The 23,823-nt window shown below is 41.1% G+C and overlaps 1 protein-coding gene across 1 annotated transcript in view; it reads left to right on the top strand.

Moving 5' to 3' along the window:
* ZNF804B (zinc finger protein 804B) overlaps positions 1-23,823 on the top strand; it is a 338,326-nt gene that overhangs the window by 283,957 nt on the left and 30,546 nt on the right. Inside the window, 1 exon segment of the mRNA XM_073329672.1 lies at positions 9,194-9,337. Coding sequence (XP_073185773.1) covers positions 9,194-9,337 — 144 coding nt within the window.

Genomic DNA, 23,823 nt, shown 5'->3' with positions numbered 1-23,823 from the left:
GATGGAAACCTGAAGTTTTGCGCGCCTTTGATATAGAAGCTTATTATGACTAAGATTATTAGGAATGTTTGTTGTTAAGTAGCTTATTGGAGTTAGGAGAGGTGATGACCAGGTATGGGTCACTATGAGCTGTGTGTTTTGTAAAAGTTAGCTATAAGACTAGATAACAGAGTGTACTTTGGAGCAGCCCTCTGAAGCTATCCTCAGAGAGCTTTTTCCTGACACCTTACTCCCTGGCAGGGAAGCGACCAGCCATCACGGACCTACCATAATTATTCAATACCATCTCAGATGCTAGGTAATTATTTGGGATGTTCTAAACCTATTGCTTATGTCTCTGTGTGCTTAAATCTAATAAATTGTAGTTTTAGATAAGAGCACGCTTACTTGTTTTCATCTTTCATCAGACAGAATTGCTGTGTTCCTATTGATTTATTCCTGACACTGCCTGGAGTGAAACAGTTAAGTTACCACTGCTTTGGGTTCTGAAAACCCTGGGTAACACCTGATGATAATGTCATGATCAACAGTGTGCACAAAAGCAGGACTCTAAAGAAGTAAATGATGTCGCTACTGTTTGCAGTCGTTCTTTTTTTTTTTTAGTTTGCACTTTTTGCATAACAGGTAGGAGCTCACTTCTGCAAATCTCTGCCCATGCGAGTTGCCCTGACTTGAGGGAGTAGTCTTATTAGACCATATTCTTAGTTAGGGCAGGTCTTCACTACCTACCGGATCGGCAGGGAGTGATCGATCTATCAGGGATCGATTTATCGCATCTCGTCTAGACACGATAAATCGATCCCCGAATGTGCTCCTGGAACTACAGCTCGCGAGAGGCAGAAGTGGAGTTGACGGGGGAGTGGCAGAGGTCAACTCGCCGCCATCCTCAGGGCCAGGTAAGTCGCCCTAAGATATGCCGATTTCAGCTACGCTATTCGCATAGCTGAAGTTTTATATCTTAGGTCGACTCCTGCCCCCAGTGTAGACCAGGGCTTAGTCACACTGTTGCAGATCTGAAGTAATTCACTGAAGCCAAAGCAGGTTCTTGAGACTGATACCAAAGTGAGAGCAAAGATCTTGCCCTTATGAAGCAATATGTCCATAGGGGGCTGGAAGCTCCACAGGGTCTTCTGGCATCTCCTAACGTTTGAGTGCTAGATTTCGCAACATTTTAAACATAGTTGTTTGCTACATAATAAATAAAATAAATAATAATAATTAATAATAATACAATTTCTTTCAAAAGAGTTAGACCAGGATTTACTTTGGCCCCTAAAGTTTTATGCTAGTTTTGGCAACATGAGGCGCACTTTGGCTTTGTGTCTCTGATTATAAAATTGCAGTGGTATCTGCCACCCTTGTATGAGCATTGTGAAGTACAAATAGTCATGGGCGGTGGGTATTATAGGCCAGGGGAGGCTCTACCTTCCCCTGTGCTGCCACGGCCGCCGAATCCCCGGTTGCAGGTTTGGTGGCAAAGTTTTTGCTTTATTATACCCCATGCAGGTTCCAGGGCAGCTGAGGAGGCACATACCACCTTCTCAGCTGCCCTGGAACCTGTAGGGGACATACTAAAAGTGTCTTGTGTCACAGATGCATTTCCAATTTCCCCTGGGTGGGTTGGGTCTGGGGAGGGGAGGTGCGGCCTGGCTTCGGCCAGCCCAGGCTCCTCTGGGTGATGGCTCGGGGCTTTCGCCAGCCTGGGGCTCCTGTGGTCGGGGGGGGGCACTCTCCAGCTGCAGGGGGGCGGAGGTGGTAGGGGTTCTCGGGGCTCCGGCATAGAGAGGGTGCGGGTGGAAGGGGCAGAGCTGGGGGCTTACCGCCCCAGAGGGGGGTTCCACCCACTGTCCATGCAAATAGTTAATGTAGAGAAACACTTTGGCTTGGAGGAGTCAAATGCTAACCATTGCTTTCTATACTTGTTCTCGTGGAGGAGTCTCACAAGCGTAGAATATGTAATATAGATTCAGAGTGCAGACAAATTTTCACCATTAAATGACTGTGAGCAAGCTTGGAGAAATGAGCTGAGCAGAAGCTACAATAATAAAGTGATATCCAAGGAAGAGAGATGCAGTGAAACGAAATGAAAATTAGAATATCCTGAGGGGAGGGAGTCACAGATTCTATGAAGTTCTACATTTAAAGAAATGTGCAATAGCATTTGGTCAGTTTCAAAAAAGCAATAGGTGTAGATACTTTCAATACAATGAATTCCTAAGACCTGAAGTCCTTACTTAGTTCTTACTCAAGTAAAATTTTCACTGAAGTCAATGGAAGTTTTGCTGGAGTAAGAATTGAGTTAGGACTTCAAGATTTGGGGTAAAATTTTCAAAAAGTACCAAAAGAAACTTAGGCCCAGATCTTCAAAGGCATTTAGTCACCTAGCTCTTATCAGCACCTAACTCCTATATTTGCCTTAACTTCCACTGGGACTCAGGGGCCTGAATACCTTTGAAGTTCTGAGCCTTAGTCCCATTTTCAAATGAGATTCAGGCATTTTTAGATTCCCACGATGCTTTAGGCATATTCCACTCCAGCCTTAGGACGTAACCCAGTGTGCTCAGATAAGCAAGTCATTGGTTAGGAAGCTGCAAGTGAGGTGGTGCAAGTGGAGATGATCTCCCATCAGCATTTCAAATGTCTACTGGGCCATTTAGTACCGCTGTAAAGGGCCAGCAAATGAAATTCTCTAATGAATCAATGGTTTCAGAGTAGCAGTCATGTTAGTCTGTATCCACAAAAAGAAAAGGAGTACTTGTAACACCTTAGAGACTAGCAAATTTATTTGACCAGAAGCTTTCATGAGCTACCGCTCACACTCACGAAAGCTTCTGCTCAAATAAATTTGTTAGTCGCTAAGGTGTTACAAGTACTCCTTTTCTTTTTTCTAATGAATCAGTCTTGCTTATTTGCCTCATCTACACCAGTAAGCCTCCCCAGCAATTCTTATTAAAATAATCAAAATCATATTTACCATATTATGATGAACTATAATCAAGAATCCCCTGTGCTGCGACCATATGAAGCTCTTTGGTTAAAAAATGAGGGTCTTATCAGGGAAAACCATGAAAATTCACAGAAAAGATATGTCCATGATAAGACACCGACACAGCCAGCCTGATCATCTCCTGTGTATTCCAATACTTGCAGCATTTGCCTAGTTCTAGAACATACAATTATCCAAATATATGAGTATTACTTCTGGGATTCTTCTATTTGTGCCCAGTTAATGAGCTGTCTGGACCCCATTTCAACATACTTTTCAGTAGCTTGGGGGGGAGGGGGAAGCGTGGAAAGGAGACAATCGGAGCTGCAGCTGTCCCGGGAATAGGTGAAGGTATGAGCATTAGAGCTGGATGATACACAGAAGCACCTTATTCAAAATTGAAGTTTGGGGCATGCTGCCTAAATCCATGTCCTTGTTCAGACCTTGGCCATCTACAAGCTCCTCTGCACATGCAAGATTCCTTGAAAATATGAACCATAATGTAAATAACTAGGGGCAAACCCAACTTCAGGCCTCCACAGAGATGGTCTTATTTACAGAACTGGCGTTGTTCTACTGTAAAAGGGGGTGGGGCACGTTTCTATGCACACCCCTTATACAATACGGCTTCAAGAAGATGCCGGCACAGCATGCAATGGAGGCACTTGGGGAAAAGACATGATCAGGATGGGGGGTGATCCTCTGGTCATTGAACTTTCCCTTTGTGGGGACAGGGCAGCAGAACCATTGGCTAAAGCAGTTTCTGTGCAGCAGCTGCTCAGACAACTTTGGTGGAGACTTCCTCCCAGGACCCTTATGCACCTGCCCAGTGTGCCTCCTTGCTCGTCCTACTGGTCAGTAGGTGGAGGATTTGCTCATTAATGAAACATTGGAACAACTTCATGAAGATAACCCAGCAACTCAATGGCTCCAATAGTGCCCTTGTCTCTGATGTGGTACATATACCTACCTTTAAACCAGCAAGCTGTAACAGCACTTCAAACCAGACACAATTGTTTATATCCCTCAAGAAAGAGCAATCCCTCACTTGTTTAGCTCTCCATTTAAGCAACATTCATCCGAATTGTTGACCGCAAACAACAAACGCTAATTTGAAAGCAGGATGTCTACTATTTTTACATTTAATTTCAGAAATGTTTAGACAAAAAAGGCCTAAGTCTTTATTGTTTGTTCTGTTTTTTCAATTTGCCATTAATTTGTATTTATTCCACCAGAACATATTTATAGTAATGCTCAGACTAATACAAAAAACTGCCTTTGCAAGTTTCACTGTATGAACCAACCTGCTCATCACCTTAGTCCACTTGGATAGAGCAGAGATATTTGTGATCAATTTCAGAAACAACTTGTAGAATTGTCTAGGTCAGCATTCTTTAATGGCCATGCAAGTCTATTAAATATCTCTTACAAACTCTGCATTTAATAAATGATTTCTAATTGACTAGGTGTCATCAAGAACATTCTAGAAAACTCAGTTACACAGTATTTTTCATTGATTTTCCTTATATTAGAAAATGAAATGTCAGATACCATTAATTGCATTTTCACAATAAAGAGCAACAGCTAAAGAAACTGCTAAGTGAAAGCACTTCCAGTCTAATGCACAATGAATGGATTCACTGTAAATGAATACAATATATCAACATTTATTACAGTAATATGCATCTGTGGGCTAAATTGATGTGAATGTAATTACTCTCTTTACAAATGGAGCAGCTCTGCAGGTTTCTACCAAGAAAATCATTCACATATATTTTACACATTCCCATAGCCTTATACAGCATATACACTAGGTAATTAACCCTTTGGGTCTAAGAGTTTCTACTTATAATGATTGCATCATCATCATACCTCCTTTACTTGCTGCTAGCTGCAGACTGTCCATGTGTCAAGCATCACTAACTTGCATAGTTTCACCTTTATGCTTTTTTTTATCACGCCTACGTCTCATCAAGACGTACCCTGTGACCCAGAATGAAGGTTGTGACACACATTTCCAGTGAATCTGATGATCCTCAGACACATAATATACAGCTTTTTCTTACTATTTTCTTGAGCTACCTAGGAGAGATCTAAGAAGGAATCAGGCTTTATATTAACAGATGAAATGTCAGATATAATTCTGCATGCCTTCCTTCACACGATTCTTTTATTGCACCCAAACATGAGCATTGTTTTTGCAGAACAGAGGAAACAGTATTAGTGGTCTGGAAGTGTAAATTCATTTGACTATACACAATTTAGTGTTGCGCTGGAAGTTTTAACTCCTTTGTGGGGAAAGAAAATCCATGACCTTTATAAAGTATGTGCTGTAGCATTCAATTTCCCTGCATCTGATCGATAAGCAGGCAGGAAATTATATCTTTTTTTCACGCCGGAGAAGCATAATTAAGCAAGAAGGCAATGGAGGTAGTTGTGATTATCTTTGGATGCACCTGGAAGCTGCCTTGTTGCTTTTTTAAAAACATCTTAATGGTAAGGGAACTGTGTATTAATTTCTGCTGAGAAGATGAAGTTGACAGTTTAGAATGCTCATGAACAGCAGTTTCAGTTGTGTTTCAGAGAGAATAATGTAGCCCACCTCAAACAATTAGGCTGCTTCTTCTATGCACGCAGTGATGAAGCTGTGAACATTTAATTGACAGTTCATAACCAGAAAAAAAAACAATTATGCTCTGGCTGGTTGCCAATGAGTCAGAAACTTGTATTTTTTACAAATTTACAATAAGAATATGTTGTCCCCGATACTTGACTTCCAGGGAAAGCATCTCTGCATAATTAGCGCTATTGCATGCACATTCTAATTTATGCATTTTAATTATACCAACGGCCCAGTGAATAATTAATGTTAGGAAAACAATAGGTCTGAAACATAAAGCTAAAAAGTATCACTGAAATGCTTTTTAATGGTCTTTGTGGATTTCACATAACTAGTGAAACAGTTTAACTATTTGAGTGCAAGAATATTTTCCTACAATAGCTTTACAGACAAGTGCTGAGAATTAATTAGCCTGCTCAGTGATGGGAGATCATGTGAGCTTCCTAATTTTTTCAGCCACCTGAGCCACAGGAACTCAGCTATGTCTCACTGGTGATGCTTGGATGTCCAAGTTCATAGGAAGGGCTGGGGGTTGCCATCCATAGGGCATGTGAGATGGGAATGCCAAAGTTTAGAAGTGAGATTTCCCACTACACACCCGCACCTTCAAACGTACTGCTAGTCACAGAGCAGCATTCCCACGTGGGCATTTGAACCCTATCCTGCTGAGAGATAAAAGCTCCTATAGGAGAATAAAAGGAAACTAAATGGTGACCTCAAAACTATTAGGTGAGATTGACCCAGTGAGCCCATCCAGGCCAGATGAAGAGTAGACAAACTCAGGAAAGAGACTTCTCCAGAAGTTGATGCATAACACTCAGCGTTGTCACACCTAACTTTTAGGCACCCAGAAAATCCCTGGCATTCACAAAGGATGAGTTTGATGCCTACACAATGAACTGTGGGAGATAAGGAGACAGGCACCTAAGACTGGAGATTCATAAAAACCAGGATGCTAGGCAGATCCTCACCTCAGATAACCAATGGGAGATGCATAGGAGAGGGGTGTGTCCTAAGCTCCACCTCTCTCAGGGAGTTCCATGCCTTAGTTTGGGCTGTATGGAGGTGTCTGCCTCTGATTGGGCTTCCCAGCTGCAAACCCATCTTGGAGATAGGCATCTATGCTGTTTTTTGCAAGAGGCTGGGGGTGGGAAGGAGGAGGAAGATGACCACCTTCAGAACTTTTTGCCGTGTGGCTAGGGCACTTACCTAGGATGTGGGAGACCCCCAGCTGAAGTCCACCCTCTCCTCCCCTCCCTGACCCCAGAAGGGAAGAAAGGATTTGAGCAGGTGTCGGCCACCTCTCAGAAGAGCACTCTAAACACTCTAAATTCTGATGTGGGGCTCCCTCAATATCACTGTTCTACCTGCATAAATAATTTAAAAAATAATTGGTGCCGGGGGACTGGATCTTAGGTCTCTCCATCCCAGGTGAGTGGGCTAATCATCAAGCTACAGGGTCATTCTTGTGCTTGCTCTCTCTCTCAGCCAATGATGCTATATTTATTTATCCACAGTGGAACAGCTTCCACAGGAAAGATTGAGGGATCCTGCACATCAGACTTCCATAGTTCAGCACTCACCTGAGAGTGTGGAGACCCCTATTCAAATCCCTCCTTCCTCTCCAGGGAATTCAACTGAGGATATCCCACATCCCAGGTGAATACCTTAATGACTGGGCTAAAAATTACATGGGAGCTCACCCCCTTTTCCCAGTTTTGTGTAAGCTCCCCATAGCAGTCTGATCCACTAGGCAAGCTCAGCACACCCCTACCAAATCAGGTCCCACAGGCAGGTTAGATGGAGGAATACCTATCTTTCCTAGGTTCACTTCATGCACCACGTGGGGGCTTAGGCATCCAGATACCTTGTCTGGGGCTAGAGTGCACATGTGCACCGGCAGAAATATAGATGCCTAGGGAACTTTCATTGCAAAAATTTAGGCATTGAGTGATTAGAGCTTTCTACAGAGTTTGGGGCAGCTGATCTGGGGTTTTATGAATCCCACTGGGGTCTGATTCTGTGATTTAGGTGCCTAAAGTGGCAGTTAGGTGCCTTAGTCCCTTTGTGAATCTAGCCCTAAGAGGTCATGTCCATGTTACTATGAAAAAAATGCACATTCAAGTCTCAAAGCTTGCAAAGTCTGACCTTCATGGAGTAAAGCCTTGGAACGCCTGTCATGTAGATTTCAAAATTTGCATTCCAGGTGAGGGCACATAGAAACCAGACAGCAGTTCTGTGCAGTTGTGGAAGCCTCATTATAAAAAGTAATGTGCCACATTCCCATCCAAAAATGGGTACAAAAATTACAGTAAGTGCTTAATTACATGACTCACATGGCAATGTATTACATGCACATGAATAGCATCAAATAGGTCATTGTGAATGTAACAATGGAGATCAAATTGATATTTTGAAAACTTTTTAAAAATAATTGTTTCCTGTTGGAAGTTTGCTTTTAAAGCTCCTAAATAAAATAGTGTAGAAAATAATATATATATTTATATTATAAAATACTTTTAAAATGACCAACACTGGGAGCTGCTGCTACTTTAGAAATCAGGCCATTTGTTTAAGTGCCTGAATATGGCTTCAGGAGATTAACTGTAGGCCACTGTTTCTGAAGGCCTTGGCCCATCTATATACACACAACAAATGTTAAAAACAATGGATCAAAACCCCTGCTTTCCTGTGCTTCCTCCCAGCACAGCAGGGGACCATTAGAGAGCCAGTGATGGCTGGTTGATTCTCAGGGTGGATCTCTGCTGTCCGGAGTGCTGGTCACAGATCAACGTAGCCAAGGGGCTGTTCATTTAAACTGACAGGTTAGGCTCCCTATGGGATTGAATGCCAGCTGAGTTTACTTGCAGTGCAGTGTACTTCAGCCACCTGGCAAGCTCGTTCATGCTGAAGCTGAGCGCAGTAAGGAGTAGTGCAGGATCTGCTCAAGACGAGAGTTCCCCTACCCCAGGAGAATTCTCTGCTGGCCATATCCAGCTGCTTTCTGGCCCTTCTGAGCCACTCATGTGGTGTAAAGAGGGCAGAACACAAATGAGAATCTGACCCAGTATGCAACTATATAGTACAAATTTGCTTCCTCTAAGCAATAATATGAAAAAACAGACACCTGAATGGGCAAACTAAAGATATTGGAACAAATAGGTTTATCATCCAGTGTGTAGCCACACATTCATTTGTATCCTCTTAACTGTTCTACTTCCCAGTAAAGGGATTAAGGGTCCACTCATTATTTTTAGCTCTTTCCTCATCCTTGTACTATTGCACTTCGTTCGGTATAATATTTAAGTCAGGCTGAAAGAGTAATTAGTCCAGAGAGTAAATGTTTCCTTAATCTGTCTGGGAAAAAAATTATGTCCAGTAAAGTCTGATGTCAGTAACTTTAGATCAAAATGTATTTTCATATCTTTGCGGATTTTTGTGAATCATCAGTTCGGTCTGTTAGGAACAGACCTAACATTTTAAATGCTCCTTACTGCATAACGTAAAATGTGGCTAATTAAGTGTGAGATCAGGAATCTGCAATACTACTAGTAACAGAATGCTACCCTTTCCCTCTGCCTTTGTAGGGTTATGCTGAGAAGGAGAAGGCCACAGCAAAGGGTCTGGAGGATGTGAAGGCTAACTTCTACTGTGAATTATGTGACAAGCAGTATCACAAACACCAGGAATTTGACAACCACATCAATTCCTATGACCATGCTCACAAGCAGGTAAACTTGAAAAGTCATGCATGTGATTGGTATTCCATCATAAAGGAAGAATACAGCACAAAGTGATTGGAAATAACCTTGAACGGCATGGTTAGAAATATTGTTTGTAGTAACTTTTCATATGTCCCAGACCCACTCACATTGATTCTGATCCGGAGTCCATTGAAATCAATGGGAATTTTTAGATTGACTTCAATGGATTTTCGATCAGACCCATGGAAAACAAGCTGCCCATGTTAATGTTCTTATTCAATATCTAACACAGACGAGGTTCTATGATGATAACAGATTTAGACCAGGCTCCTGAAAGGACTCAATTATTCCCCATTTTGCTGGTTGATACTTTTAAAGGGACAGGATCTAAATTAACTCAAATTAAAGACTAGCTAGCCTGGGAATGATCAAATGCAACACAGAGCTTATTTTTAAATTAATATTTTTCATAAAAATCAGATGTGACATATTTTTGAGTTTTAAGCATTCTCAAGGGTTAACCAGTTGAGCCGAAGGATCATTGCCATCAGTGTAAGATAATGGGTGAGTATGGGTAGTGATAATGATATCTCTAATTGTCGGATTATCATCCTAAAGAAGGAGCGCTTTCTCAAACATCCAGTGTCCCTCCTTTAGATTCAGATGGTCAGTGTACAGTCTGATCATGCTGTACCAACAGCAGAAGACATTTTGTTTTAAAAATAAAAGCATACATTTTGATTCAACTTCAGAAACATGTGTTTTATAACCATTTATGAAAAGGGGAATAAGGACAACCTGGGGGATTACAGACTAGTCAGATTAACTTCAGTACCCAGAAAAATAACAGAGCAAATAATCAAGCAATCAATTTGCAAACATCTAGAAAATAATAAGGTGATAAGTAACAGTCAACATGGATTTGTCAAGAACAAATCATGTCAAACCAACCCAATAGCTTTCTTTGACAGGGTAACCAGCCTGGTGGATGTGTGTGTGTGTGGGGGAGTGGTAGATGTGGTATATCTTGACTTTAGTAAGGCTTTTATCTCGTATGACCATCTCATAAACAAACTAGAGAAATACAGCCTAGCTGATGCTACTCTTAGGTGGGTGCATAAATGGTTGGAAAACCATTCATTCCCAGAGAGTAGTTATTGGTGGTTCATAGTCAAGCTGGAAGAGCATATCAAATAGGGTCCTGCAAGGAATGGTACTGGATCTGATTCTGTTCAATAGCTTCATCAATTACTTAGATAATGGCATAGAGAGTACACTTATGAAGTTTGCAGATGATATCAAGTTGGGAGGAGTTGTAACTGCTTTGGAGGATAGGTTTAAAATTCAAAATGAGATGGACAAACTGGAGAAATGGTCTGAGGTAAACAGGATGAAATTCAATAAAGACAAATGCAAAGTACTGTACTTAGGAAGGAATAATCAGTTGCACACATACAATATGGGAAATGACTGCCTAGGAAAGAGTACTGCAGAAATGGATCTGGGGGTTATAGTGGATCACAAGCTGAATATAAATGTAAAGTTGTTGCAAAAAAAAAGTGAATATCATTCTGGGATGTATCAGCAGAAGTGTTGTAAGCAAGATGCAAGAATTCTTCTGCTTTACTCTGCCCTGATAAGGCATCAGCTGGAATATCATGTTCAGTTCTGGGAGCCAAATTTCAGGAAGAGGTGGACAAATTTGAGAAATTGGAGTGACAAAAATAATTAAAGGTCTAGAAAACATGACCTATGAGGAAACATTGAAAAAACTGGGTTTGTTAAGTCTGGAGAAGAGAAGACTGAGTGGGGACATGATAACAGTTTTCTGTAATAAAATGTTGTTACAAGGAGGAGAGTGCAAAATTGTTCTCCTTAACCTCTGAGAGTAGGGCAAGAAGCTATAGGCTTAAATTGCTGCAAGGGTGGTTTAGGTTGGACATTAGGAAAAACTTCCTAACAGTCAGGGCGGTTAAGCACTGGAACAAATTGCCTAGAGCTGTTGTGGAATCTGAGTCATTGGAGGTTTTTAAGAACAAGTTAGACAAACACTTGTCAGGAATGATCTAGTTATTACGTAGTCCTGCCTTGAGTGCAAGGGACTGGACTAGATGACCTACTGAGGTGCCTTCCATTCCTACACCTCTATGATTCTATGATTTCTCAGGGTGGAGCTCTTACAGCATTGCATGCAGACCATAATTGATGTTATGGAACAACACAGCTTGTCATTTAAGGAAACAGATAATACTTTATAATTGCTTATTATCATTTGTTTTGTAATAAGTTAATCACTGCTATATATGCTAGCTAAACCCATAGCTGGTGCCTGCTGTCTTGCTAGATGTGCCTTTGACATCTTGCTTTGCTACTGATTTTAACTGGATGTAAATTTAAAATGGCAGCAAAGAGGAAAGAAAAGTGCTATTATTTCATACAAAGATTTCAGAGTTCAGACAAAGTGGTTCCCCGAAAAGTCATGCCAAGATCTGTGAGCATTCAGACTTTCTGATGTAACTGATGTGGTTTTATTTCTGCAACGAAAAGGTTTGTTGAAATGATTTAGTCAAATGCAGAAAATGTTGTGGTGATAAAGATAATTAAGGGGTAAGTATTTAGTCATCCGTATCTAACAGAGAAGAGAGATATTCAGAATGTTTAATCAAGACAAAACCTCAAGAGAATTTTAGCTCACAACTTTCTAACTACAAGGCAGGCACATTATTGACAAAGGGACTAATCTGAGAGGGGCTGAATACTCACCAAATTAACCCATTAATTTATGGTGCATGCTCAGCACTTTTTGGGTCAGAGTCTAGTTTACGATGTAGTTGACTAAGGGCATGCCTATACTTAAAATGTAAGTTGACCTATGTTAGTAATTACTGCAGTGGTTTATGTCCACACTACCCTCCTTCTGTCAGTGGTGCTTGTCCTCACCAGAAGTGACTTAAAAGGGGCAATGTGGGATGCCAAGAGCCTGGGCTCTCAGATCCACAGGCAGCTCCTTGACAGGAGCCCAGCTGATTCCTGGGCTCCCCACTCCCCATCACTGGGAGCCCAAATGCCCCCGCAGCTCACAGCAGGGAGCCTGGAGTCCCAGTGCAGCTGCCAGGCTCCCTTCAGTGAGTGGGGAGTCTCCAGACAGCTGCCAGACTGCACCTGCCCAGCTCCCCCACTCTCAGCTCCGAGCTGGGCTGCGCCTTGGACTCCCCGCTCCCCACTACACACTGGGAGCCACTGAGAGCTCCCCCCTGGGAACCCAGCTGCATCCAGGAGCGGGGAGCTGAGAGCCTGGGTGGGGGCACAGCTGGGCTCCCAGCCCATTCCCAGCTTCTGACAAATAGAGGCTAGGGACACAATAGCAGTTCTTCACATCACCACTCAATTCATCCACACAAACATATGTAATAATATACAACAAAAACATTTTCAGATCTCAAACCTGTGAAGCTAATATAAATATCCCCCCTTCGGTGTTTTTCCACTTGTCAGGATTGTATCTGAACTCAAACCGATCCAGTCCCAGCACATAGCAACAACCTCCCCACATCCCCCAACACTACTCTCTCCCTGTGATTTATGCAAAATAAAACTGCCGTTTTGATGCACTGACCAGGTTTTTTTTGGCTGCTTTCCATCATAAAAGATAATGTTTAAGCAATAAAACTCTTTTTAATTTTAAAGTAAATTTAGTGCTCTGAAAGCTGCCAGATTGACAGTACTCAGGACTAACAGCCTGTACTTAAATGCACAACATGTATAGTACATCAAGTGTCAGTGCAAATTTCCTCCACCCTGCCCTTTCAAATATAGCTCAGAAGCAGTAGTGTTTCAATTAGCTCAGAAGTAACTACTCACTTTGGGAAAAGGGTAATTTAGTCCTGCAGGCCCATTCACTTCTTCACCCCTATGCCAAGATGCCAGTAACATTAGTTTGCAGAAGAACTGGGACAAGGACACCCCTCTGCTTCAACTTCTATAGTAGGTCACCAAACATGAAAAGTTTCTGATATGTCAAATTAATTTCCTTCCCATAGAGCAGATCCTCTGTTTCTCTATCATAAAAAGGAAGATTCCCCATCACTTCGTGTATCTCACACCATCACCTGCAAAGACTTTTGTCACAGCCAACAGTCTTCTTTAATTGGGGCTGAATTAAAGAGTGACCCTTCAGAGCTCATTAGAAATCTCTACAATTGACCAAAGGGATAGTTTATGAACAAAAAAGTCATTCCCTGCTGCTCCCTTACCTCTCATCTGTAGGTTGCTACTCACTCTTTCAACAATAGTCCTTGCCCCAAATGTTATGGGGCTCATCATTCACTCGAATGAGAAAGCAACAAATGGAATTAATTTCTCAAGAAGCCATAAACTTGATGCTGCACAGAGTTAGAGTATGAAAGATCCTGACCAGGACCCTGATCCCTGATTAATTTGGGTCTGAACTTTCAAAGTAGCCCCATTCAGAAAATAATAGAGAAAACAAACTACTTCTACATTACTCCACCACTAAAAGATAGGCTATTACAGTATTGTTGTGTACGAGGATGCCCATTATACTGCAGATGCTTTTTACCTTGAAAGACTGTCTGCTAAGCCGAAGGAAAGAAAATTGTATTGTTTGTCCACGTACTGTATATAGTACCTATCAAGGCAAGGCAATGTGTCTCTTAGACATGGGCCAACCTTTTCAAACTGGATCAGCTACTATACACCAGATATGGAAACAGAATGTGAGACATTCGAGCTAGGGAACTCAGCAAATCGATCCAGTTTCACAGCTTGTGGTAATATCCAGTAACTGAGAAATAAAATACAGAAGGGTATTTTTAGCACAGGAGTGATTAAAAGCAGAGGTGTTGATGGTTTAATGGAGCATTATGCCATACATCCTACTGTTCTTCTCCTCTGCTATGTTCTGCAGAACACTGATTTTGTTGGATCATTACTGACTCAAAATCTCCAAACATTATACTTTTCTAAAATGAAATTCATGAGCTATTTTTCCATTTATGATTTTATCCATTCATTAAAGTGCAAAGTCTTGGCCCTAATACTTAGTATGGTACTCATTACCTTCCTCATCCCTGAAGGCTTCTAAGGTTTAACCATAACAGCTTGGCCTTGTTCACTTAACTAATTTGTACTCGTGTGCTATCCTAATGTTATACATTAGTTAACCATATAGTACTTTATCAAAAGGTTTATCAAATACAAGTTCTCCACCAATGTCTGTTTTTGCAGTATCGTCTAACAAAAATCCATCTAGCATAGGCAAATATGATTTATACATAATTCAGTAATTATGACTAGTTTTTAGCCATTCTTATTTCTATAGCTCTTTTATCTTATTGTTAGTTCATATCACCAACGTCTTACCCATTACATAGTCCAGATATACTGTGCTATGCCTACATGGAGAAGATCCCCTTTCTGAAGATTAAGTTCTTTGACTGCAAATCCTAGTATAAAGTGAGTGTGGAAATTCTGGTTGTGTGCAGACCTTCCCATCTCTCCGAAGGCTTCTCTACGTGAGCTATCTGCTCTTAAACTTGGTATCAAGTTTGGTATTGTTCTGAGAGGAGAGGAGGGCAGAGGGGCTCCAATATGTACTCTTGAGAGCTTGAAATCATGGTCCCTGGACCTTTGTCCATCATAACAACCATATACTTACAAGTAGCTGATCTCTCTGGCCTGACACATACAAGTGGGTACATTTTGGACTTTGGCCTGGAGGTTGGGGTTGAAAACACAGTTATCAAATTATCAAGTCTTTATTCAGTTTTAATTCACATCTTTCTTAGGCAAAATCCCATTGAGTTCAATAGGGGTGGGTTTGCCAGAATAACAACCTCAGGATTCATCCCATATTGAATACAATTCTATCATGGACTAAATAATCACCACTTTTACAGACTGGGTCAGGGCCTTTTCACTCTCCCAACAGAAGCAAAGGATCTGTTATGATGGTCCACTCTCAGCAACTAATGGATCCAACTATTTTCTAGAAGCTTCTGGGGGGGAAAGCATATGTGTCTCCAGAGCAGGATTTGAATTCTCTGCTAGCACATTAAAATGACCAGCTTTATGCAAGTACTGATTCCCTGGCTACTAAACAAAGCAACCTATAGGTCACCATGTTTTAATGATTATCTGTAACAAAGAGAAAAGGAAGATTATTACAGCACTGGTGGCAAAATTCTGACCAGCTATGCAATAGGGAGTTTTTGCAGTTGTATGTGGCATTCTTGAAGTCTAGCAATTTCCTTTTTTCCCTGTGCTATGGAATCTGTGAATCCTGGGCAACAGAATTGCTTGGGCAGTGTCCCATTTGACAAAACCACAATGCCTCCCTACCAAGCATCTGAGGTGAATGATCCCTGCTGCATTCACAACATTCATCCATTCATTTATTGTAGTACTGTAGTAGTTGGAGAGTTCCAATTTTGTATATATAATTCTTGGCAAACAACAAGGCCTCCTTAGAAACCAGCAAGAGAAAGTTGTAAAATATAAATCTGATCCATATATTGTATAATAATAACCATAATGATACAAATAAGCCACTAAGAAAAACAAGGCTGTATTGCCATCTTGGGGCTTCTGGTGACATCACAGGTATTTATTTGCAATTTTTGAGATACTAAAGCTGGTGATGATCACCCTAATGAAAATGCAGTCAGTTCTTAGTATGTCTGGAATCTAAGAATACGTTTGCGTTATTTGGGCTGGATCTTTCAGTCTACACCTGTGCACATGCTTGTATCTAAACCAGGGCCGGCTCTAGGCACCAGCAAAACAAGCAGGTGCTCGGGTCGGCACATTTCTAGGGGTGGCATTCTGGCGCTGGCCATGCTGCCCCTAGAAATGTGCCCCCGCTGCCCCAGCTCGCCTCCGCCTGCTCCCCGGAGCGCGCCACCGCCGCTCCGCCTCTCCCCCTCCCTCCCAGGCTTGCCGCGTGTGAAACAGCTGTTTGGCGCAGCAAGCCTGGGAGGGAGGGAGGGAGGGAGGAGAAGCCGAGTGGCAGCGCGCTCAGGAGAGGCGGCGGAGGTGGAGCGGAGGCGAGCTGGGGCGGGGAGCGGTTCCTCTACCCCTCCCCTTACTTTCTGCGCTCCCCCTCGCTCACCTCCGCTCTGCCTGCTCCCCGAACGCGCTGCCTCTCCCTCGCCTGAGAGGGAGGGGGGAGAAGCAGAGCGGTGGCGTGTCCAGGGGAGCAGGCGGAGCGGAGGTGAGCTAGGGCAAGGGGTGGGGGGGGTCGCAGGAAGCAATGGAGGGGGGGGAAATTCAGCATGCCCGGGGGAGGAGGCGGGGCCGGGGATTTGGGGAAGGGGTTGGGAAGGGGTGGAGTCAGGGAGCTGGGGGGGGGCACAAAAAAAAAGTGGGGGCGGCCAAATTTTTTTTTGCTTGGGGCAGCAAAAATCCTAGAGCTGGCCCTGATCAAAACACACAGATGCATGCTAACACTTGTGTGCATGCCATGCATAATCTGTCACCTAGGCACATACAACTGTGCACTTTTTGACTGCTGGCTCCTATTAATGTCAATGGGACTTGTTGGTGAAAACTCCAGTACTGGAAGTTGTGCAGCTGCTACACTCTTTAAAGGCTAAGCAGATGTATTTAAAGATTAGATGCCGTCTGTAACTAGAAAATGCACATTGAAGTACGTGCAACATCAGGTGGAGGCCAGGTAATGCCCTGCCTGAAAATTTAACCATTCATGAACATGAAAGGCACACTAAAAAGCTTGGATTAAATCCTTTCTATCAAGGAGGCTAATTGCTTTTCAGCTTTAAAACCAATTACTGTGCATGGCTGCCCAAGCACAACAGCTGCTGCTCTCTGTTGCTGTAACAGGGTTAGCTTTACCTTTAACCTCTCCCTGTCTGTGGGCATCCCTTCCAAGTGACAGGTATGCACTTCTCTCAGAGTGGAATCCTGCAATTCACCCCATTTTTACACTGGGTGTCCAGGCTACCTATTTACCAACCGTGTTTCCTGGGATTGCTGCCTAATAATCACAGGACTGAAGTTCTGGAACAGCCTTCCAAAGGGGTGCAGTGGGGGCAAAAAAACCTAACTGGCTTCAAGACTGAGCTTGATAAGTTTATGGAGGGGATGGTATGATGAGACTGCTAACAATGGCGTGTGGCCCATAAGCGACTGCCAGTAGCAAAAATTCCCAATGGCTGGAGAGGGGACACAAAATGGGGAGGGCCATGAGTTACTACAGAGAATTTTTTCCCAGGTATCTGACTGGCAGATCTTCCCCATATGCTGTGGGTCTAACCGCCATATTTGGGGTCAGGAAGGAATTTTCCCCTGGGTCAGACTGGCCGAGATCCTGGGGTGATTTTTGTTTTGTTTTTTTCCCCCTTCCTCTGCAGCATGGGGCACAGATCACTTGCAGGTTTAAACTAGTGTACATGGTGAATTCTCTGTAACTTGAAGTCTTTAAATCATGATTTGAGGACTTTAGTAACTCAGCCAGAGGTAAGGGGTCTGTTACAGGAGTGGGTGAGGTTCTGTGGCCTGCAATGTGCAGGAGGTCAGACTAGATGTTCACGATGGTCCCTTTTGACCTTAAAGTCTATGAATCGCTGGCCTCACCTTGATCGATTTGCATTGGAGGCAGAGGCAAACAGGGAAAACAACATGCCTTTGTCTAGGGCAGCCTCCAAAATATATTTCAAGAACATAATACAGCTCACATACATAACTCTTTATAAAAAAGCCTGTACATGCACCATATGATGATATTCATGATCATCATATTTCCAGTTTTTATATAATAGCCTATAAGTTGCTGTTTGGCTAAATATTCTGACATCAGTGTGTTGGGTTTGCCTATGCTAGTTGGCACAAAGGGGCTCTTAGAGGGAGTCTTAGAGTCATTGAGCACCAATGATTGGGGCTGTTTAAAAGACATTGAGTTTTGGTCCTTCAGATGTGCAAAAACTATCCAGGACTGAATTAACTTTTTGCACCCATGTAGCAGACAGCACAACTGGACTGAAATCAATAGAAACCCACATAATATTCTCCCCCATTCTTCATATCCCATTTATGAAGCTAAGACTGAACCATTGTTATACTAATGCTTTCCTATTACAGCAGTTATATAGAGAATACAATTGTAAGGGATAGGAAAGATAGATTGAAACAGCTGGTTTATAAGTAGGTGTGTATAGTGGTGTGTAGGCAGCACATAAGTAGATGAATGCAAATTTTACATTTGCACCAATTTTTACATTCAAACCACATATTTAAGTACACAATTTGAGCAGTCACTAGATTTTTATATGCAAATACTTTTTATGTATGTACAATGATAACATGTGCAATGGTAAGTATGCAAAATAATCCCCAGTCTTGAACAATAAAAAATGTACGAACTTGCTTAACTTTAAGTTAACATAGGCAGTCCCACATACTTTAATGGAATTATTCACATGCATAAAGTTAAGAACGTGCATTGCTTTAGCAGGATTAGGGTTTTAGAGTACACTTTATTTATTTGTGTTTGTTTATTATTTCAGATTACAAAAATTAACAATAGTCACCTACTTAGACATGCTAGAAACCTCTAAGACATAAATCAAAATATGGAAACTTTGGCCTGTTATTCCATTTGAGTGCAACATCAGCTTATTTTTAGCCTTTTGACACCTCATTTATTTCCAATGATATTTAAAATAACTGCTAGAAGATGCTTTAGAATTATGATCTGGATACCTGGCCTTGCTAGACAATGCTACTTCATCAACATACCTTTATTTTTTTAAATGCTATTGTGTTGTATCCTTGAGGGATTTTTTTTAAAAAACTCAGTCTTCATTCATTTTGTTTTCTTACATTGCGATTCAATATTTCTGCTCCTTGTTTTAAGCATGTATTTTTCTTCCCGTAGAAATGGTATACTCTTTATGTTTCTGGCATCAGTCTTGTTTTCATCCATGTGAAAACCAAAGTTTTGAATTCATTTATACTGTTTGTAGAAGCTAATTTGTCTGCCATTCCAGTTCCTCTGCTATCACTGACTCACTGATCTCTCACTCACTGTAAAAGTGATGCATTTCTTATTGTAGCTTGTTCTTATGCCCTCCATTATATTCTCTGCTTAATTTTCATACTCTCTTTACTTTATAAAAAGAAAAGGAGTACTTGTGGCACCTTAGAGACTAACCAATTTATTTGAGCATAAGCTTTTGTGAGCTACAGCTCACTTCATCGGATGCAGCTTATGCTCAAATAAATTGGTTAGTCTCTAAGGTGCCACAAGTCCTCCTTTTCTTTTTGCGAATACAGACTAACATGGCTGCTACTCTGAAACCTGTCTTTACTTTATTTCAGACATTGACTCTGCAATCCCCCTTTTCCACTGGTGTATTTGATATTTTGTTCATTTCATTTGCTTTTTTTCTTTCTTACAATTTGCCTTTTCTTGTTCATCCTCACTGAGGCTACTTCTGCTCCTAATGTAATAATTACTAAGGAGTACACATGCATGATCCTTGGGGCATATGGTAATTTCTTGTTGAATACTTTCCACTTCCTCACTCTACCTTTCCCATAATTGCTTTATCACAGTGAAAGCTACTCAAAATTGTTCTCATTCTTCCAGAAGTTGCTGAAGTGAAATTCATTATTTATACTCTTCCTATTTATTCTCAAATTAGATTTAACTACAACTTGATTAATGCATGGTTCGTATTGGTTTTTTAGAGGCAGAGTTGGCAGTGCACCTATAGTTAAGGTGGCCTAACGCTATCTATTATAAGATCTTGTTTTCAATTGCTTATAACTTTGCCATACTTTAAGAGTTTGGGCTGAAATGTTCCTTGCCAGCTCTTTGCCGCAGGCTGACTATTTAGGAAATTTTTAGCAAAAATGGTTTAGTTACTTTTCAGAATGAAGTTGGGAAAACAACATCATTTTACCCATGCATGTTAAAAAATTCTTCCAAGTTTTGTTGAGAAGCTTTATGGCCAGAACCCAGGATTCCTGAGTCTCAACATTCCTCTAATCCCTGGCAAATAACTTTGAAACCCACTGGCACTATGTTTCATCTCCCTCTAATGTCTGGTCCACACAGAAGATAACAACCTATTACAGCTACCAGTTACTCCATTAATTTAAGAGGTAGCTATCTGTGCTGTGGATCTAAATGTTCCAGCCTGGTTGATGACATATGTGGAAATCAGTATGGCTCCACATAATAAAATTTTTATTTTGGGGGGGTTGCTTTTTTTAAAAACAAATAGGAAATTACATTAAAAATTTCATTAAAAGAACATGAAGGTTGCAAAGTCAAGCACTCAAAAGTTAGGAAATTCCAGTATTAAGATTGCCTGTGCAATCTTAATTCATCCCTCTAGTGTTTATGCATTGTGATAGATTCTTCAATTACATGACCACATAACATTTTCTTCAACAGCACCACTGCCTCATTGGGTAGACATTACTCAGGGACTCAATCAGAGTTGTGGAGTGAATGAGGCTTTTGTCTACAGAAAAAAAGGTGAAGTAAAATGCAGAAAACTATAGGAGGAGAAGGATATAGAGTATGGAAAAGGAAAGGTATGGGGTTATGAAGAGATCATGGGGATAGGAGCAAGGTGGTGGACCGGGGGTGGGGGAGAGACAAAAGGCAGCAAGGAGAATGGCAGGGAGTTAGCAAAGAGAAAGAAAAAGAGAGAATGAGAGAGAAACTGGGTCTGAGAAAGAGGTTGCTAGAAGAAGAAAAGAAAAACAAGGAGATGTGAAAAAGGAAAGACCTAGAGAAAACAGAAGAGGAGGCCAAGAATACGAGAGAAAGACAGGAAGAAAGCATAGGAGAAGAGGTCCTGTCAGAAAGACCTTATATTGTCAGCTATGGACAGGAAGGTCAGTTTGTCAAACTAATAAGGCATTGGATGAAAGGGAAAACCCAAATCACCAAACCTAAGCTACGGAAGCTAGAAAATAAAAATCAAAGGAGAAGAAAAGAAGAAAGGCATCCAATTTATTCTGGCATTAGAATACTTCCACATTATGTCACAGTTTTTTGAAACTTGGAGATGAACACCAGATTTTCCTGACTTGAGATTCAAATGCACCTTAAATTTCAGTGATGAACTGCATTTTTGGGCAAACAGGTCAGTTAGCAAGTGTACTACAGATTTTATATTGGCTCAAAATTGTATGTTTTTAATATAGTAAACACCAAGAGCCCTCAATAAGGGCCCGAGAAAAAAAAAGACATATATAGTAGCATTGCTGCCTTCTAGCTCTCTGTATGTTCTTTCTCCTGGATACTATATTGACCTAATCACCATCCTACCTTCATGCTATGAGCTCTCATTTGACTTATTTCAATTAGCATGTTTAGAGTCCCTACATTTCCCAAATCATCTCTACACCACGGCTGCTATGCTCCAGAAGGGTTGCATGGTGCATCTTATCGTCTACCTACTGCAATCCAGCAGTGATGAATTTATGATGTAGTGAAACAAGCCATCAGGTTCTGACACATCACAAACCCTGATGTAACTAAAGGGAAAACGCCCACTGAATTACATCAGCATTTTTTTTTTAAAAAAAAAGAGGTGGTATGCAGCTAATGCTATAAGAGAGAGCAGTATGCATAACACTAAATTGAACCATAACTTTTATTTGCCTCAATTCAAATTAATTTTATAATTAATATCTGCAGTTTGTAGTTACTAATACGATGGATTCATTTTTTAAACATTAAGAAAGGAGGCATTAATTTTTGTGTTATATGAAGATGTTTCAATAGCTCAGTGGTTTGAGCATTGGCCTGCCAAACCCAGGGTTGTGAGTTCAATCCTTGAGGGGGCCATTTGGGATCTGGGGCAAAAATTGGGGATTGGTCCTGCTTTGAGCAGGGGGTTGGACTAGATGACCTCCTGAGGTCCCTTCCACCCCTGATATTCTATGATTCTATAACTGTGACTGCATGTATTTGGGTAGCAGAAATGGAATGATCAAATGCCCCTGAGCACAGCTCAGTGAAGGTGTAGGTCTTGAGGCAACAAATTCCAATTCTAAATGTCAGCATACAAAATTATTTTATTTTAAACACACAAATCTATGAAGTCCAATGTTCTTTAATAAGAACCGATGCACCTGCCACACTGTAAGTGCTGTGTTACTTTTTTTATTATGCAGAGATAAAGTATATAAATTAACAATATTCATCCTTGGAAATTTCATGTTGTTAGAATAATGAGATTCCCTTAATCATTAGTACTTAAGAAATCTCTAGCAAATAATGCAGAGCTTCCTTTAAATTTAATGTCTAGATAAGCTAAATTGTTAAATGCTAGATGCTATGGAATTACGTTTGCTTCTCTTCAGAATGAATGCTAATTAACATGAAAATTAGCAATTTAACCCTCTTTAAATTGGAAAAAACCCACGGGACACTTAATTTCATAGTTGTTAATGATGATCCAATGACTGTAATATATTTCTTAAGTATTTCATTATACAAGGAATTACAGAAGTATATTATCAGATTTTGCATTTAAAGCATAGCAATAATCAGATGTGTCTGTCAGAGGAAGTTCTCTACATTAATGTTTGTGTTATTTTCCTTTCCAGTCTTCTCTGAGGGTACACTTTTTAATTACTGAAAATTTATTACTTGTCTTGCAAGCAGGAAGAATGGACAAAATCGTCCAGTCTAGTGCATTGGTTACTTAAATAAATGAAGCATCTGAAGGGCTATATTTTTCAACTGTTTGCACAAATCTTTAAATGCATAAATCCTATTACAACTAATAAGAGTGTTATAGTTAAAGTCCTGCAAATCAACTTGGAATTCTAACTTCTTAATTCTAAATGCAAGAAACAAATTCTGATAACCTTAGGCTAAACGCCTATTGACTTCAAGCACCTCATAGTAACTAAGAGTTCGGGAGTTTCAAAAGCACTTAGTGTTGGCCTAACTCTGCTCACGCTGAAGTCAATGGCAGTTTTACCAGCTACTTCAATGGGAGCAGGATTAGATAACCTGTTGAAAATCTCACCCAGAGTAGGGCCTTCATGACATGGCTAGGTTTTACTTTTACTCAAGATAACTAGATCTGAGGCGGTTAGGTTCAACTGCACAGTTTGGTAAACTCCACCCTTAATGTGATGATGTGTATAGAGCAATACATCACAATATACAGAGCCTTAGCATCACAACAATGGCTTTATAAAGCTCCCCTTTCAAAGAAGAAATGCAAGTAGTAGGAAATGGCCAGCCACATGGGGACCAGTAGGGGGCTTCTTTCTGCATTTTGGGGATGGTATCCCATGGCACAGGGATCTTCTGAGGTAACAGTATTATGGCATTATACCACAATATGACAACAAAGGTGACCACTGAACTTGCACCCGTGGTGTCTGGTTTGAGTTCAGCCAAAACAAACCCTTCCAGTTTGGTTAGATGATGCTTGATTCTAATCCTTACACACATACAATGGAGCATAGCAGCAGTGGTGAAACTCCACCACCTA

The sequence above is a fragment of the Lepidochelys kempii genome, chromosome 2 (assembly GCF_965140265.1).
Source record: "Lepidochelys kempii isolate rLepKem1 chromosome 2, rLepKem1.hap2, whole genome shotgun sequence".
Classification (NCBI taxonomy): Eukaryota; Metazoa; Chordata; order Testudines; family Cheloniidae; genus Lepidochelys; species Lepidochelys kempii.
Note: the sequence above shows the minus strand (reverse complement) of the source record. Positions and strands in the feature narration are given on the sequence as shown.